The sequence below is a fragment of the Anser anser genome (genome assembly GCF_964211835.1).
Source record: "Anser anser genome assembly, chromosome: 2".
In the NCBI taxonomy this organism is placed as follows: domain Eukaryota; kingdom Metazoa; phylum Chordata; class Aves; order Anseriformes; family Anatidae; genus Anser; species Anser anser.
Window position 1 is genome coordinate 130563844 of NC_139721.1, and position 19623 is coordinate 130583466.

The following is a 19623-nucleotide window of genomic DNA, read 5'->3' on the forward strand; positions in this document are numbered from 1 at the left end:
AAATCTGTACATATTTGAACAATGAACAAAGGGAAACCTGCCGAAACTCAGTTTACAAATTGTATAAATAAATAAATAAATAAACAAATAATTACAATTATACATACATTAGATCTTAAATAAAAACTAAGAAAAAATGTTAGACTTTTTCCACAGTTTTTCCTGATTCCAGAGAGATAGACTCTTGGCTTCCAACGAGAAAAGGTGTACATCCCCATACTGTGGCCTCATTTTATTTAGTGATACAATTGATTATTTCTTTAGCATGCTGGGTCAGAACATTGGGCCACATCATGCTTGGGCACCTACTATACCTCTGCCTGAACCTTTCCAAGACAAGCATTCAAAACAACACAATAACACAGTTGGTTGCTCTAGGGCTAGGGACTGACCATATACAGCAGAGTTCCTCTGGTATTTCTGTGACAAAAGGAGATAAAACTAGAGCTAGGAACTTTTTCCCTAGAGCAACACGTGGTGACTATGGCAAGGTGTCAATCACTCTTCCCCTATCTGGACAATGGGAGCTTGCTCTGCCCAGATCCCAAGTGGACCTAAAGCAACCCAGCCAATCGGGCATTCCAGGCATGCTGAGAGCTGGGCTGGAACTACTCTAGACCAGATGACCTCCACAGGTCCTTTCCAACTTCAACCACTCTGTGATTCTGTGATTCTACTTAGAAGTTCATAACTACATACCTTTGAAAAGAAACTGTCAGGAAAATAGGTGGGTGTAATCCCTTGTGATGAGCAAAGTTCCTGGCAGGACTCTGTCCCTTGCGCTAGCTGATTGCAGCTACACATGTTGCCAAGGACAGCTTTCTCAGGAACCTCTGTTTATTTCATATGGAGACAAGGTACCAAAGTCAGAACCACACTAGAAGCTCTACATCATCCAAAATCAGGTGTCTCTTACACCTGTCTCTTACTTTCTACATGTCTAAATCCCTTAACAAATACAGCCCATAGGTCTTAAAATCAGCAGCGCTCCTACGTGGCATTCATAGACACTCGTTTTTAATGGAAGGTTTTATTTTTTGCTTCACCGTGCACAAGCATTAGAATCAGGAGCGAATGAAATTAATACTTCATTTCTTTGTTGAATCTGCTTTAGTTATTATACAGAAATGTAGCCATTCCTCCTGTCAGAATTGATATTCTTCTTTATGCTTATATATATATATATATATATATATGAAATGGTGTCATTATAAAGTTAAATAGAATAGTATTTCTTTAAATTTAAAAGGTACTCCATAGAGTATACCTGACAGGATGCAAACCCTGAAGTGGCCTTAGTGCCATCTTTAACCTTCTTACTACCTCTGACTCAGTTAACTCCTACAATAACAAACATCAGGGCTGCTTTCAACCTCAGCTGCCTAAAAAAATCCCTTGAAATGGTACCCTGAAGAAGATAACCATATTCTTACCAGGTCACTTCTGCTGTAACATGATCCCAAGCTATGCCATCCAGCAGGGAGGGTAAGAATAAGAATGGTGTAAGAGCAAGGCAATCCTCAGGTACCGGTTTGGGAAAATTTTACAAGCTATTCATACTGCCAGAGCAGGAGCCAGTATCTGGCCCTGGGGGTCTACGAATGCAGTGAACAAGAACCCATGATTTAGCAGAGCAGTGTTAGCAGCATGTAGATTTGCCAAGAAAACAGTAATGGACATGAGGGAATACCATTTTGTCTTGCAGAGGAAGCTAGTAGAGGCCAAGAACACAAAAATGGACGTTAAATGTTTAACTCCGTGATGGAAACAGAGAGTTCCCTGTCTGCTTTCCTGCAGGTCTAAAAGGATTGCACTGGAGAATATATATATGAAAAGTTGGTGCTTGCTGTCTAACATACATACAACTGCGACAGCCTCTTTAGCCACAACTAGTGTCAACTATATTGGGAAAAAACGCAGACAAACAGTTTTAACAACAGAGTGGTCATGGAGATAGGTTGCATACCACACATATAATTAAAGTTGTACTACTATATGAAATAATAATAGTCATTCAGATATAAATATAACCATAATTGCTGGGATAAAGTATCTAAGAGATGGTTCCATATAAAATTTTGTAATTTGGTAACTTTGTAAAAGCAAAGAATATAAAGTACTATCTAAAAAACTGTATTGGTAACTTTGATGGTTGTTATCAATCATATCTCTAACACTAGTAAAATAAACATTCATTTATGACAGTTCTTCCACGCTACACATTGTTAAAAATGCTGAGCCTGAGTAGCAGAAAAAAAAAAAAGAAAAAAAAAGCTTCCCTTTTGTAGCTGCTACACATTGCTTAGAATTTTTTGTAAGGCAGAGGGAGAGTGTTATAGGGCAGAAGGTGAGACTAGGAGGTAGAAATTTGACCCGATGATCTCTTGAGGTCCCTTCCAACCCCTACAGTTCTGTGAGTCTGCGATTCTGTGAAACGAAGGTACGGCAGAATGTGCATAAGAGCTGTCTAGGAGCTACCTGAGCACAGGGCAACTCCCACGAAAGGAGATTTTCCTACATAACCAGAAGAGTTATGTGGTGTTTGCTATTGTTCCAGCATGAATGGAAATTTGCTGGCCTGAAGTATTACTGGAGGAAGGACACTGTAGGGCCAGGAAGACACTTCTCAGCCCTTTTCATTTGTTATGTCTATAGAAAGGCAGTTCGTTGTAATTTTTGATCTAATAAAAGCGGTAGAGCTGGAAAAAAGGAACGAGTGATTTTTACATGGAATACTTTTAGGACTAGAAAATTAAAAGGTGGGGGGTATTAATTAAGCTAATCCTGTTTATTCACTACACTAATACAATTTACCTTATGATTCTTCCATAGCTTTGTGCGACAAAGACCTTGAAATCAGTAATAACCAAGCACATTTGGAATGAGAATTTCAGGTTCAAGTTATTCAGGAATCACAAAGACAGCAGAGTAACAATGACCAAATGCAGGAGATTTATTTTGGTATTGATTCAACCTGACATATCAGAAAGAACCATTCCAGGAATGTATCAGATTCTGGTTCGGAGGAAACTCATTTCAACTGCTTTTATTCTGTTAAATGACCCCTGACTACCAACAGGGCAACTCTACACATGTGTGTGCTTGTACTTGCACACATTCACACACATGATAAGGAGGAGAAAAAACTTATGCTTCTCTTGATTCAGCTGAAGTAGATGCAAGATCTCTCTTAATTTATGTCTTTTTTCTTGAGTGCTTTTTTGCAAAATTGCTTCTTAATTCATTCAAACTTTTTTAAAAATAAGGAATAACCATATGAAATCTACCAGCTCTTAACAGTTTACTATGTAGGTCTTTTCTGTTTCAAATTTGTCAAATTAAAATTATATGGCACTTAATGAGTTTCTATCACAGAAAAGAGTGTTGCCATCACCAATGTTGACATATTTAAAGGATATTCAAAGTAAACTATAGAATAATCCTTATTATGGGTACTGTATTTAAAATAATTAATTCCAGCTTGTAGTAGTACTGAATAGGAACATCTGAAACTGGAGAAAAAAAATTCAGAAATGTTCCTTTTGGATTTTCACTAGTACCACAGTCTGCTCTGGGACTGAGTTGCCCATTCTGATGGAAATTCATTTCCCAGTGCATGGGGTGGTTCTTATTAGACGTACACTTTTTAAATTACATTTTTCACCGATATCTTTTCTTTTCTGCTGGTCAACTGTAAGATATAAAGGGACAGCCAGAGAAATGCAAATTTTGTTACCAAAAAAGAAGATGTGTTTAATATTCACAGAACAGCCCACAATCAAACAACCATTATAAGAACAAATAATAATTTGAATGACATTAGACAGCAAAGTACAATTATTACAAAATTATCATACTAATATAATCAGCTATTTCACTTCCAACTTCTTAGAACTAGTATTAGAAGCACCTGCTGCACAAGATAGGGGAGAGTTTCTTTGTGCACAGATGCTTATGAGTGAAGTAGCACACAGGGAGGAAGGTGAGGTGAGGTGAGGTGAGGTGAGGTGAGGTGAGGTGAGGTGAGGTGAGGTGAGGTGAGGTGAGGTGAGGTGAGGTGAGGTGAGGTGTGCATCAGAGCTGATGTACGGGAAGCAGTAGGGCCAGGGGGCCTGAAAAAAAACCAGGGAGGGCAGGGAAGGATGGCATCTCCCAGTGCCGCCAAACCATTAGACCACATGGTCCTCAAATCTGCGTCGTTATTGTGGAGCAGTGACTGGGACACAGTGAAGTACAGCACTGCCTTCATGTCCTACAGAAGGTTTGTACAGCCTGAGCCTTCATATGCACCATTTCCTTCTACTTTTCTAGCACATCTCTGTTTTCTTGTGACCATGCAAGAGAGAAAGGAGATCCTTTTATTTAAGGGAATAAACGCTCTCTCTGCAGATGGAGATCTTTAGAACCCTCTTTATGAAGTAACTGTCCTTAGTTAGAGACTAGAGACAAATATTTTTCAAGTTCAGAAGCCATACCATGTGCAAGAAATCATATGCAGGGCACTACCTGCATTACTTCCCAAATCCCAAGAAATATATCATAAGACTTGTCTTATGTATTGAAATTATTTATTAGGTATACCTAATGTCTACATTGGAACTACAGTCACACAGTCCCACATGCTCCACTCCACTAAAGGTGGTAGCCAGCGTAATAGCAAAAATCATCTACACAAATCCGTTGGGGAAATGGGAAAGGAGCAAAGGTAGATAAAGCAAAAACAGCTAGATGGGAGAGCTGTGACAGTGATTACATAAAACATAAATACTTCATCAGCCATCACCAGGTTTCCTCACTTATAAAAAGCTTGAAAAAGGGCAACATTCGTGCAAAGCTCATCTCATCATATGGTAATATTGTCGATACGGCATTCATCACACATGCAAATAAACTCATGAAAAAAGAAAAAGCATAGCATGTGGCTCAGTAAAACATCACTTTTATCATACTACATATTTCTCTGGTGTGATTCTTTATTCTCTATTAAAATTATCTCAAAGGAGTATCAAATTGATCTCAGTGAGTGCTCATTATGTTATTAAACAAACCCAAAAAATCCTTAATTTTAATGGATGATTTTACCTACCTGATATAATCAAATTAAAAACATCCAGAATTAAGTCTCCCCAGAGCAGGTATTGTCTTAATTTAAAATAAATAAATAAATAAAAATAAACAAAACCAACCAGCCTCCTCCCCTAACCAATTTACTTTTACAGCAGCAGCAGAATTTCAGTAAACCCTATTGTTTTACGTCCTTAGCACTGTCATATTGATGCTTTTGCCATTAGTCGGGGAGATCAAAGAAACCTAATGTCTCACAAGGGGTTTGAACTACGGTGAAGAGAACTCTAACTCTGGGTAAGTTTTTGAACGCTGTCCAAATCAGATGAACAAAATGTTGCTGTTCTGAGAAGAAACCTCTGTGAAATGGGACTGGCAGACTCAGGAAATTCAGAATTAAGTAGAGAACCTTTTGCCTTGTGTACTACTTTGACTCATGTCCGACTGTGCAGTGAATCCCTCAATTGTTCTGTAGACTCACAATTGATTTTGTAGCCTTACCTCTCTTCTTAGTAGCACATACTTATAGCATAGAGCTACTACTATCACTTAATGCAAGCAATGTCAGCAGAGACTGGAGTAAGCATGGAAATTGAAAAGTTGTTTCCTTCCTAAAATGGACTTTAAATGTCAGATGCCAGTCAATATGGGACAGTCTATGTTACTTTCTGTACTCCAGGCAGAGAGGACATTTGTCTCCAGTACTGTAAATCCTGTGGTGGTTTGTTTGTTTGTTTTTCTAAATTGACCGCATACATACCCATAAAATAAAATATTATATTCATTTTTATTTTAGGAAAACCTTGCTAGACTTTACAAAAATATATGCATTGATTCATCAAGCTGTAAGAAATGTTTGAGCAGCTTACACCCAACTACACTGACAAATTTGATAATTCTTACACCTGAACAGCACTTAAATAAATTGCTTCAATGTCTCATTCCTGAGGCTTCTTGTCTCGGACATTGTCTATGCTAGAAAGTTTTACTCTAAGGTTACCCTAATGTCTCCAGAACTGTTTCAGAGGAAGGCACCTATGCTGGGCCTCTTTCTCCATTGCACTGGGTAGATAATCCACTGCCTCCTCTGCTGCAGTCTGAAGCACTGCTCTGTGGGAATTCCCTGCTCTGTACTTTAAGTCTGCCACTGTGAACTGCAGGACATGCAGCTCTTCTCAGGCAACTGTGGGATTTCAGAACAAATCTGTGTGACCTGTCTCATAATTTAGTATTTTTCTTAAGATGACATCAAACTGACAGCACACCATCTGATAACAATCCATAGCTATAAACTGCCAGGGAAAAATTACAGCATGTTTCCCTACTTGCTCTCATCTTGCTGTTTACATGCTGCAGAGCTGTTATAGCTTATGCACAATTCTGGAAGGCCTTTTTTGTCATCCAAAGATTCTGAAGCTGGGGCAGACCTTTCCAGATTCCCATCACAGCTTAATCCTCCCACTCAGGGCTCACAGTACAGGCCCCAGATGGTTACTTCACATGCATATTTGCTCAATGAATGCACATGGAAGTGGTCAGCTTCACTTACTTCCTCTCAGATCTTCACAAGTATGCTACAGAATTGGCATTTTCCCTGTACTAGAAACAGCTGATCAGTGCAACATGTGTGTTTCTAGAGGAAGAATGGCAGCAAGATGGAAAAGCAGTATGTAAAGTCATCATAAATGTAGACTGACACATACAGATCTACAGGGCTAAAACCTCACAGCTACCTAAATTCTCATGTGAACACCATGTAGAATGCCTCAGAATACACTGCAAAAAATCCCCTGATACAATTTACTACATGAGAGCATTGAGCAAAACCCAGGTTTGTATGCAGTGACAAAGTAAACATACGAGGCTTCTGCCAAAAAATATCAGGATCGGTTTATTTCCATAACTTCTGCTAGCATGTTTTTCTTCTGTCAGCCAGGCCTTAATAACTTTTCCATGGGTTTCTTTCATTTTAAATTATAAATACCACATGCAGATTGTTAGTTCATACAGTCAGCACAGTGGCACGTAAGCCACTGGACTTCATGCTGGAAGTACAGGAGCAGGTTAAACACGTATTGGGAATGGCATGAGTATTCCTGATTCGCTTTCACAGCAAATGTTTTCCATTCCTACTTTCCTCATGATTTGGGGTAAACCAGTGACTTGGCACATGTTTTGAACAATTACCTATGTCTCAGCTGGAGGAGGAACGAGATTGTTCCAGTCCTCTCCACTGCAGACGAAGATTCTATTTAGGATCAACAATAATTTTACAGTAAACTACAAATTAGTATTAAATTTAAAGTATTTATTTACAGTTTGTTGCAACTCCAGCAGCAACCAAGGTCTCACAGTGGATGATGTTTGATTCTTTCCATCTGTCCATCACACAGATAAATAATCAAGCGCAATCACACCATGGAAAGACACCACAAAAGCACAAAGATAAGCAGTACAGATTCTGCAGTAGACACAGCTCAGGCCAACTGTGCACAGGGCATATCTCATTATTCTTATCAAAATTTGCTTGCATGTTGTCTTAAAGACTGACATATGTCCTACAGTCACCAAAGGCAAAAAAAAATGAGTAAAAAAACCTACTTCCCTTTCATTGGTCTCGTTAGGTGGGAATAATGTTCAGTGAGTTGTGCATTGAATCCTACCGAGCCCTGAAAGCTGAAGTACCCATCAGAAAAGTTGCGCAAGATCCCATATGGACATGCCCTGTCCCTGATTTGAGATTTCAAAAACTATAGCAGCTTGGTGTAGCACCTGGCTAATGATTTCAGTATCTGAACATGAAAGTTTAGTAATTGCATTTGACTGGGTCAGAGATATAATACTGTATTTTAACTGAATGCTTCTTTACATACCTATATATTCTATACCTCTTTATATATATATATGTACACATAAACATATGTACCCCTCACCTAATATGTAGCTAATATATTTTGACTGAAACAAGACAGATATAGAGGAAGAAAATTCCCAAGTTCCATTACATTTGGAATTTTGAAAAAAATCATTGTATAATGCTAATTCTAAAATATTTATTCCTATCTTGATTTTGCAAACAGGACTGAATCCGTTAGTGTTTGGACTGAAAAGAGTATAAACAGTTTCATTAAGGAGACGTGTTAGCTCCAACAATGTTTATTGGGGCAAGACTGCATTCAGGCTGCATATGGTGTACCTTTAAATAGGGCTGTTAAAATACCAAATAAAATGTCAAAGTCCGTCAGGTCTGGAACTTTTATAAATTGTTTAGACTGGGGATAATTTGGGTTTTGTACATCGTTCTTTGCGGATCATGCAGAAAGGAGATAGGGAAGAGAAGCCGTCCAGGAAGAACAATGAGGGACAGTCAGCGTGGAGCTGCCGACGGGAAGGCGTATTCTGGATCATTACTCCCCTCATCAACAGCGTCCCTCTTCCCTGACAAACTGTTTGCCCACCGATTGCCTCCCCTCTCTCTGGGTGGTATCGTGAGGTCATGCACGTGACTAAATCATATTAAAAAGAAAAAAAAAAAAAAAAACAACAACACTTCAAAAGGCAGTTCCACAGCAACTTGCCAGCTACATACAAGTAACTTCACCTCAGGCTGTAGCACTCTGAAGAAAACAACACTACTTCAGAGCATCAATGGCAAACCTGTCTCCTGCGAGGCTCACCGGCCGCCTCAAGGAGACACTGGGGCTGCCACACCTTGGTGGCCATCCTCCCTCTTCCCCTCCCACCGCCCAGCAGCGTGGAGCGGGCGAACAAGGCCTGCCTTCAGCCCCCCCCGACCTCCCTGCCTCCCACCCACCGCGTGGCCCGGACCTCACCTTCAGCTCCCGGGAGGCCACGCGGGCCGCCAGCTCGATGACACAGCCCACCGCCATGCGTGCCGCCCCGGCCGAGTGCAACTCATTCCAAACGGTGTCACTGTCCACCTGAGCAAACAGCCGGCCCCAAGAGAAGGGCAGGGGAGAGAGGGAGAGGGAGAGGGAGAGGGAGAGCATGAGAGAAAACAAACCCGTGAGGGAGGGCTGGCAGCGTGACAGCCCATGTACAATAACATCAGTCTTCCGTCCGGGCCAGCTGAAAGGCCTTGTGGACATGGCTTTGCTTATGCTTTTTCTCTGTACGGGCTTCTCCAATGGAAACACATTCCTGTCATGCCTCGCTGCCATTCCCTGTTTAGATTTCTCATTACAAACAGCATTACATCGGCCAGGCTGGGCCTGCTCACCGGCCAGTGGATGCCCTGCACCGGGTCCTCGCATTGGTGGGGATGGGGGCCTGCCAGTGAGAGACACGAGATCCCACAGGAGCAGCTACTGCTGTCCCAAAAAAGCATGCCGACAGAAACTGACCAGCAGCCCAGATCAGGATGTGTTTTAAAATTAGCAGTAAAAGCTTCTCTTTCTTACCCAGGCAGGCATCATTTTTAAATGATTGAAATCACAATGATTCACTGTTTAGCTTAATTTCAGTAGTTACCATTGCCATAGACAAAAAAATAAAATGAAATAAATTGAAGTACTGCCCTTGTTGTATTTCCAGTTTTGATGGACTGCTAAGTTTTGACTGAAAGGCTTTAGATCACTCTTTATAACAGAGGAATATGGTTGCTTAAAGCAGAGAAAATTCTCATTTTTGCATGCTATACAAGCGAATGTCACACATTAAACATTACATGAATATTTAAATATAAAGATAAAATAAAGATATTTTAATTGTAAAATATAAATAAAATATTATAAAGCCAGCTAAGCAGCACTGTTCTACAGCTTCAATCAGTAACCCAACATTTTACTTTTGAAATATATTTTTAGTAACTATTTATTTGCAGAAACAAACAACATAGTATAGATGAAATGTTGCATATCCCTTATATGCTATTATGCCAAGCAGACACGATGGTGTGAAACAGTCTGAAAAAATCATCTAAAGAGACAGCCAGACTTCCTTGATGCTCCATGGGAAGTGCTTTTAGTAGTATCATACTGCACAAATTTATCATGAAAAGAGAAACGTTTAGGGATAGACAAAATACTGTGGCAGATGCTATTTGGATAACTTCCAAGTACACTGAGACATGTTTTAAGTTTGAACCAGAAGCTTCTGTTCCTAATTTCTTTAAAAAGAAAAAAATAAAAAAAAAAGAAAAAAAGAAAAAAAAAGAAAGAAATCAAGTAATTGAAAATGGATGCAAATGCTGCTCGACTGTGGAGGTTCTGAGGAATTCTCTGATTAGTCATTTGAAACAGAAAGAAGCTTGATCTTCTCTCTACACCTGTCAAATGTCTTCACCATTACTGTTACAATAATATTATATTTCAAGCTACTAAAATGATCATGTTTTTCAGTTTGCTGGACCTGAGTTTTCTATCATTTTGATCAGTTTTGTGTTCATGCAGTAGAACTAATGAAAATAATTCCTATTCACAATAGGCCTGAATAAAAAGTATGGACTGTGTTTGCAAACTTCAGAATAACAATAATAACAACACATTGTGTTTTCATCTGAGAATCTCAAAAAGTTGTCTAAACACAATTAAGCATCATCAGCTTAATACAGGATGATTTATTATATTTGTTTTGCAGATTGGTAGCCTGAGACACAAATCAGTAGGTAACTCAGGAAATTACAGCAAGAAACCAGAAAGAAACCAAGTAGTAAAAATATCATGACATATTTAACATTAGGCAGAACTTCAGGTTCTCTCTCTGCTGCTTTAAAGCAACTGTGAATCAATTTTATTTTTAAAACAAATAAGGAAATAAATAAGTAGAGGTCATTGGTTAAATCAATTTAATCAAACCATAATAAAGTTTGAAAAATACAGTGCAGTACTTTAAATAAAGAAATATCAGCAAGAAGGCTGGGAGGGAGTACTTTCTTGCCATTTTTATGGCTAGCAAATTAAGGATAACATGAAGGAGTGGCTGATGAAAATGATTCAGTGGCAGCTGCTCAGTACACCAGGGCACAAGCAGGAGTCTGCATCCTCAAAGGGACTATGATTCATTTCCAGGAAGGCCGATTAAGTTAAAATTGTAACCACAGCTTGAGAGTACCCACCCTTCAAGACAGTTGTCTGCTCTGACACATGAGACGGCAGTTTCTTCAACTGCTGAACACCGAGTATTGGCCAGGATATGGCATTTATCATTTTCCGCTTTCAGCTGAGTGTGAGGAGACTGAACTAGGACAATAAGACCAAATATCTTCCACTGCAAAACTTCCTTCATTACAGAATTGTACCTGGACTGGATGTAAATGGGCTATCAGAAAACAAAATAGCATTTCTTGAAGAATTTTCAGAAATGACCACCAAAAGTACACAGGAAATTCAGGATATTTTAGCTGATCTCTTGGGGAATATTGTAGCTGATCTCTTGGGCATAGTATGTACAAAAAACTGCAAATTCTCAAAACCAGAGTTAGCCAACTGAAGCTGCATATCTTAGTACGTAGTTATTACAAGAAAACTAACATACCGATATGAATATAATTACCCTGAAAAGGTAAAGTATTATAAACTTGGATGTTATAATCTGTTTCATAGTCATGCAAAATTCAGACTGAATTTTTGAGGAATATTTCATGAAGAACAACCTAGAAAAACTTTCATCCTACAGCAAAAACTTTAGCTGTCACAACTAGAAAATACCATGCCACTCCATTTTATCTCTCTATTAATGCGATGCATTGCCTTAAATTTTTCAGGTGCTTAAACAGAGATTTTGTTTTAGTGTTATTCAATGTTTACTTTGCAACTTGCTGTTGTAACACAGTGATATAAGTGGCAAACACATTAAAATTACAGCTACTATCTGGCCTAGTTGTCATGCTATATATGAAATACAGCTATGTAAAATCCTACCAGATATGCTTTTTATTCCTGTGAGATGAAAAGATTGGATCTTATATGAGTAAAGAGTATAGTATTATGATTTCTGGTTCTCCTTCAGGTATAGATCGAATTTATCTGACAGTCATCTAGGTGCTAAGTATGCATAACCTTGTGACAAATGTAATACCTTCTAAATCACAGTCTATGATAAAGTCAGATGGAATTTAATAAACTTTTTTTACTTTTCAGTTTCTTACTTTTGTTCTGTAAGTGCTTTGGAGTAGCCTAAGAATTTAATAAAAACTCCCTTGATTTTTTTTTTTTTTAGATGTTAAAAAATTACAGAAAATACAGATTTCTAATTTGTTCCTAACAGAGAAATTCTGCTTAGTTACATGCATTATTTTAATTCAAGAATCCTTTTAAAAATTGTCAGGGTAGGAAAGTATTTGGAATATTTAACCAAAATGAAAAAGAATGGTTTTTCAAAGCCTCAAAACGTCAGAAGTAAACTATGAGCATACCACACATTTCGTTATCAAAAAAGCCTATCACTACTGCAGCTCTTCAAAGAAGAAGGATTGTGCATGATAACAGCAAGAGCCAGAAAACACAAGCCCTATCTGAATACTAAACTTTTAAACACACATATGGATTTACTTCACTCCGAGTTTCCTGAATGAGCAGTGTAGGCTGTAGACTTTTTCAAGCACATCTAGTATAGCTCAATCATTGGCATGTGTAGCAAAGCTAATACTCTGTAAAGCTACAGATGATAGAAATTAAGCTACCTGTCCCTGAAGTGGATGTGGAGGCATTAAAGAGGAAAGGAATGACTTAAGTGAAAAGAAATGTAGGTAACTTTTCCTGACTGAATGCTACTAATGTTTCAAGTGCTGCCTGCAGAAATTCCCTGCTTTACACTACAAGAAAGAGAGAGAGACAGAGAGAGAAAGAAAGAGAGAAAGAGAGAGAGAAAAAGAAAGAGAAAGAAAGAAAGAAAGAAAGAAAGAAAGAAAGAAAGAAAGAAAGAAAGAAAGAAAGAAAGAAAGAAAGAAAGAAAAAGAAAAAGAAAGGAAAGAAAGGAAAGAAAGGAAAGGAAGAAAGGAAGGAAGGAAGGAAGGAAGGAAGGAAGGAAGGAAGAAAGAAAAAGAAAAAGAAAGAAAGAAAGAAAAAAGAATAATATGAATGTTTCCTGCAAGAAGTACCAATGTGATAACTTGACTTTCACAATGAAGACTTTAAGCATACTGAAAACAAGCTAAGAAACAGCAGAGATGTTGTAGCAGATAGAAACCTTGTACTGTACCACTTTCAGGGCTAGAATATTTCATGTTAAGATAGACTGACTACAAAGTTTGAAAGTTACCAACTCCTTATGCCTTCATCAGGTGTTGGTATGTGTGTGTGAAGATGGAGAGGAAAGACATGGAAATACTTGTGAGAGGGAGATTGTTTACATAAGGGCCTTTCTGAAATCCCTGTATTTGCTAAAACTGGAAAAGCTACATGTCCTGCTACTAATACCTATCTAGAACCTCAGAGAGGCAAAAAGTGGCATAACAATAATTTATCAGCGTTCTTATATTTATAACTGTCTTTTGTTTTACTTGACCTTTCCCTTGCACTCCTCATCCTCAGTCATCCTTCCTCCAGAAATGTCACAGGATTTGCCTAATTGTCACTGGATCACAGTTCTGCTGACCAGATATGTTGCTGGCAGTCTGACAAACCCTGCCATTTTTCACACCCTGTGTGGTTTATTCATTTGTATGAGTTATTTCTCTTCCTTGAATAATTAACTGTGAGCTCTGAAGTTGTCTTAAATACACATTCATTGATAATTAGGTGGCAATATAAAAGAGAGCCAAAGCTCTACGATACATTCTGACAATGCATCCTAGAGCTTGACTTCTCTCTCTATCACACACACACATACACACACACACACACTTTGTTATTCGACATAAATGGAGCTTCCACAATGGAATTCTGATTTCATTCCTAAAAGGAATTGAAAATATACTAAATCTCACATCCTGTTCTGGATTCTCTGCACAGTTGTTGCCATCATAAAAATCAAAAACAGTCCTCCAAGAGTTACCACATGTCCCTGTCAGAGATATTCTCCTTATTCTCTGAGAATAGTTCAAAAACACAATCTGTCATTTACCTGCTCATGGAAATTTTAGCCAGTGATAGCAGTGCTATGTGTACACTAACCTGCACAACAAGCTAAAAAGAAGCAGTTCTTCATAGCAGTTTAAAATTATTGTTTCACCTCTCTTTAAAGAGCAGAGGTAGGGCTCAACTATTCTTAGATGGAAGTTAATTCAATATGCATTTCTGCTGTGATATTTTAACATGAATCTGGAAAAACTAGTACATAAAAAAATGCTGTCCTTAGATATAAATGCTTATAAAACTGTGAAGTAAATAAAATCTAGTTAGCTAACAACATTGTAGCTATTTGCAGTAAGCAAACTGATTAAGCCCTCTGTGAGGAATAATATGGGAGAATACAGAGCTCTTTAGTGATACCACAATTGAATAAAACTTGTGTACTGCAGAGCAAATTCCTTTGTTTTAGTTTTAAAAGCGTTCAGTCTCACACTCTTCCACTCATGCCAGAGCAAACATGTTTCCATCATTGAGTTTTTTCATTTCCCTGGCATGAAAATAGAAATGAAATGTTTTCCTGAAGTGTTGCAACCTCTAAACCTTGTGTGTGGCATTTTGCTCTTACTTCCAGCAACAAGTCTGCCGTTCTTGGAGAGAGTTGGTGCCAGCGAACGCCAGTACATAAGTCTGGAATATGTTGCTCGTGACCATGAGCAGTGCAGTTTCCCAGGTGCCACACTCATAGCTCTCACTTCCCACTCCTACAGATGTACTCGTGGTCATTCATCACCTCTGTGATTTCCACTAAGAAGCAAAAGGTCCTCGGCGTGCTTCTCAGCTGCTGTTTCATCTCACCATGACTAAAGAAGTGAAGGTGTGCACATCATCTCTAAGGAACAACCTCTAATGGCCTGTCAGCCACATCACTCAGTAAGGAACAAAGGAGAAAAGGCTGACATCTCTTCCATAAATCCCCCACACAGGAAGTTTGTGAAAGTGGGTTACTTTAGGAAAAATATGTACTAAGAGCTTCCTTTATTTTTACTGTTACTTTACAGCTGTATCAGAGACTTGTTTTGTCAAAGGCCTTTCCAACTGCTTTAATCTAAAACGCCTGCCATAGAGAGTACCCAGAATATCATTTTTTCATACTTCCAGTGTGATTTACAAACAAATTGTGAAAGGGATGCGATCTTTAGACTCCACTGGGATGAATAGTTCAAAGGATCTTCACAAATCATTGCTTGAACAAAAAAGGTGGAATTCACTTGGTTTGCATCGGTTTCTCTGCTGTGTTTGTGTAATTCCAGTAGAAGAATTTACCAGCTATAATAATCATGGAAATGGACTTTTAAAAAGAATTTTAGCAGCTATTAATTCTGACCTCAAAAGCCTCTTTCAGTGCAACAAGGAATGTTGACAGTACCTGTACCTACTACATGTAGGATATATAACATTTTCAAGTGTTACCTGCCAATAATGATCTAACTTGTACAGCTATTATAAAGCAAAATCAATTTTAAGAAAATACTAACAAAGCATTTCTAAGCAGAAAATAAAAATTGAATGCCTACCATAGTTATTGATGGTGGTGGTCCACCTCAGATAAATAAATGCAGCACCCCTATTTCCCTACAAAGGGAGTTCGCATGGAGGTTTGTAAAAAAATCAAGTTAATATGTGATGTCTGTATTTAAAAATAAATCTATTTGTATTCAAAATGAGAATAAGAATAGAATCAGGCTAAGTCAAGCCAAAAGCTGAACACAACAGTATCTTCTGAAGTAGTTTTATTCATTGACTCTCCTAAACTTCCTTTTATGACAAGCATTTGGAATCTCTGGGTCTTAGAAAGCATGCATTAAACACCCAAAAGGATCTCAAAACCTTAATGAAACAGCAATGTGTGGATCATTGGTAGGGGGAATGGAGGGAGGATAGCATGGATTAGATGTGGATTAGAACTTGTTTTTAGACAAAACTCATAAATAAAACACTTAGGCCCAGATTCAAGTCTCAGATATGTGGCATATATCACCAGATGCTTGTAAAAATGTTACTGCACTTACAGACCTAGCCCTGAGTACTCTATTAATTTAACTTGACATTTGTTTTAGGTTTTAATGGATTAGTGTGCGAAAATGCTTGTGCAACTGCCTTCTTATGTTTGATCATGCAGTTTCCAAGGGTTCATGAGCAAACAGATAAAACAATGTGTAGCTGTTTGTAATGCACACAATTACAGAAAAAAAAACTTTTATATGACTTATTTTTTAAAAAATTGGCAACTTGTCGCTGAAAAAAAAATTAGTAGTACATAGCACTTCAGCTTTCTTCTTGGCTGTAGATGATCTTTCTGTCATAGGACACTATGGAGCTCTGCTAGAACCTGGTGTTTATTCAGACAAGGAGCATAACAACATTTCCTCTTCAGAGATTTTTTTCTGTCCATCTTGGAGGCTAAATTCTGTCAATAAAGATGTGATGTGCTTTTAAAGAGCAAATGTGAATTCTACTTTCTTTACTGAATTCCCATCAAATTTAATTGCATATATGGAGTGAATTTGTATACAATACTATTGTATATAACACTATTCCACTATTTACACTTAACATAAATACATGTGTTTAATATACATATATGTTTAATATCCTAGGAAATAAGTGGGCTTCTTTGCATATTACTGGCCTTAGGTAACACAGTAATTTTTAAAAATCATGCAAAATGAGGTAAGGTTTTTAAAGGATTGATTTTATGATAGCTCATTAGCTTCAAAATAATTTTATTTCTTCTATGTTATGTATCTTTGTTTACAATTTGAATCTGGTCTACTACCAAGCAAAAATGCTCCTCTGTTAAAATTTGGAAAAAAATAAATTAAAAAAAAATTAAAACCACAAATTTTCTAAGGGACCAAATTCTGTGCTTGACAGGATTACCTTTAGCACCCAAGTTAGCAGATTACCACTCTTGAGCTCTCTATCTTCACCTGCTACAAGTTAAAGCAGACTGAGACATTTCTAAAACAGACCTGCCTGAAGTGATGTCAGGGAACAATGTCTCTTAGCTGAACAGTTTTGCCTCTCATTAAGCATCAAGCCCTGTGGTATATGACACAGGGCCACCTCTGTGCCATGAGTGGACAAGAATAGGACAAAGTATCTGCCTTTTAGTCTGAAGAAATTGTTTCCTTTTGTTGTGGGCACCATATTGATATGCTAAATACAGCATCCCCACTCTACCAGAGGTGAGATACCATTGCATGGTCCAGATCTGCAGATGAAGTCTCTGCACCTTGCTAATGGAGGAATATCTACTTATTTCTTCTTCTGATCATCCAGATTCGCATTATCAAACTTAACTTTTTTTTTTTTTCCTAAAATTAACGTGTCTAAAATTAGGAACTTAGTTGCTTAAAGTCCCTATCAATGGGGGGAATCAAGTACCTCCAGACAGTTCTTCAGATCTTAGATGGACTGAGTCCTGCTCTAATGGTGCACATGGCTCTTTAATGGCTACATAGGTAAGCACGGATAGCCAGGCTCTTGCTTTGGGTGTTTCAGTAGTACGTCTAAGAATGCCTATGTAAGACAGCCTCAGTAAAGTGAGAAATGGTTCATTTCTCCAAAACATAGTCCAGTCAGTTCCAAGCTGACCTGAACTGTCACAAATGACAGGGGTAAGACACCTAAAAGAGTGCTTGCCAGAGCAACTGGGAGTACATTATACCCTCATTCCCCCATCCTGTAGATAGCCTAAATAGGTTTGTCTGGAACTGCATTGAGTGTCCCAACACGCAGACCCCTGCGTGCTCCAGGCTGACAAACCTCCAGTCCCATGCCTACTGGCCTTGCATCACACCGTGGGGTGGCATCAGGATGGCTGTTTTCACCACATATTTTGATTACCTCTGCAGAAAACATCACAGAGTCAGAGCTGTGTAACCTTGAGTCCTGAATAGTCATGCAAAATGCCATAATTAAAGTACAATGCTGTTGTGAATTTGTGTTGATTAAACCTTGGAATTTTTTAGGGATGGTGTAGCCAGGGAGGCTTAGGAGATAAGTCTTTTATTCACAAAAATCTCCTGCAATCTTCTCCAAAATGTTACAACTGAAAAATTTCAGGAGGTTAATAAGGCCACTCAGACAAGTAGATTGAATTGATAGGTGAACATATCAACACATGCTATATTGATGATTTCAGAGTGGGAAATTTCACACTGGGTAGCTGAGCTTCTAGGAATAACAGGTTACTTTCACCAAACAAGGAAACAGACTTATTTTTGGTTGATATTGTGACAGGATTATGCCTGTTTTGGTATAGCCTGGGACAGAGTGGAAGGACACAATTTAATTGTAACACCTATGTGGAGGTGATGTTTAGTTTGAGTGCACAAACCATACTGAGTCTGATTTCATTACAGCCAGATTTAGATGTGGATATCAGGAGAGACCTGCAAAACATCTAGGATCCTAAAATCTGCAACAAAGACACAGTGTTATCACCAATACCTTCTTAATTTTTACACCATGGTACCAGGTTGATACCATTAATTCTTGTAAGAGGAGCACTAATTTGTAAAAAGTAAAGGCTGAAAATTCTTCCTGCACACAGACTGGGGAGATCAAGAGAAGAATGAGAAGCAGCAGAAAACAATTTGTTTCCTGATTGACTTACTAAAGTTGTGCACTAGTGAGATGTTGCCTTTCTTCTTGCATGCTTTCTGTGTGGTCAGGATAAAAAGTAGTAGTGTCCAGCTACCACAGCATGGAACGCTAGGGAGAAACTCCACAGTCAGAAAATTTAGAGAGATGCTACAAATATTTTGTACGATTTGGAAAAACATAGAGAGATTTTATAGCTTCATATTTCTTTTTTGATTGTTTCAGGCCAAATTCTTTTCTGGTATAAAAGATCTAAGTTATATTCCAGTTAATGAAACAAGACCAGCTTATCCCAGAAGAAAAACTCATTCCTGTTCTGCCACAACAGCAAAATTAGAGAAAATGCAATGGACTTTCCCAGTATGCAGAAGCCATTCTTAGCTACTCAGATGGCTCAGCGTTTATTGCATGAACCAGTCTGTTCAGCTTTCTAAAGATTTATTCTGCAAAAGTCTTATTTCTTGCAGGGTGGTGTTCTCCCACAGCTCCTCCTCTTGCAGTTTAAAGTTCTGACTTTACACATTACAGGTTTGGAGCAGTGTCTTTGAGGGGGGAAGAGCAGGGGGGATTGGATAACTGCCCAATTTTATATGATAAAAGTGAAATTCTCTTCTGTCTGCAGGGCAATCCCCAGGGAACAACGTATGAAACCCAAACTTAAATAAAATCATATCCTGTTTGCAAACATCATATTCCCTTTGCTTCTCAGTAATCTGGACCCATAAACCCCAGCACAGCTTGAGAGCCCATTCCTCATCTAAACAAATGCCATAAGCCCCTTTATACTTTTACAACCATGTCAGAAAATAATATTGACTGCCAATAGTGATGTGATTGGAGTTGCCTCCTCTGAGCCATAAAAGAAGCAGTCTGTTATCAATTTCTCTAAATGCATCAAGGGAATTATGGGTCGGTTCAG

The 19623-nt window shown here is 38.3% G+C and overlaps 1 protein-coding gene across 2 annotated transcripts in view; it reads right to left on the bottom strand.

The window, feature by feature from the left end:
* Positions 1-19623, bottom strand: part of HDAC9 (histone deacetylase 9) — a 479837-nt gene that overhangs the window by 109544 nt on the left and 350670 nt on the right. For both annotated transcript variants that reach the window (XM_083825978.1, XM_083825977.1), the window contains one exon: positions 8898-9005. In XM_083825978.1, the coding sequence (XP_083682104.1) occupies positions 8898-9005 (108 nt within the window). The remainder of the gene's footprint in view (positions 1-8897; positions 9006-19623) is intronic.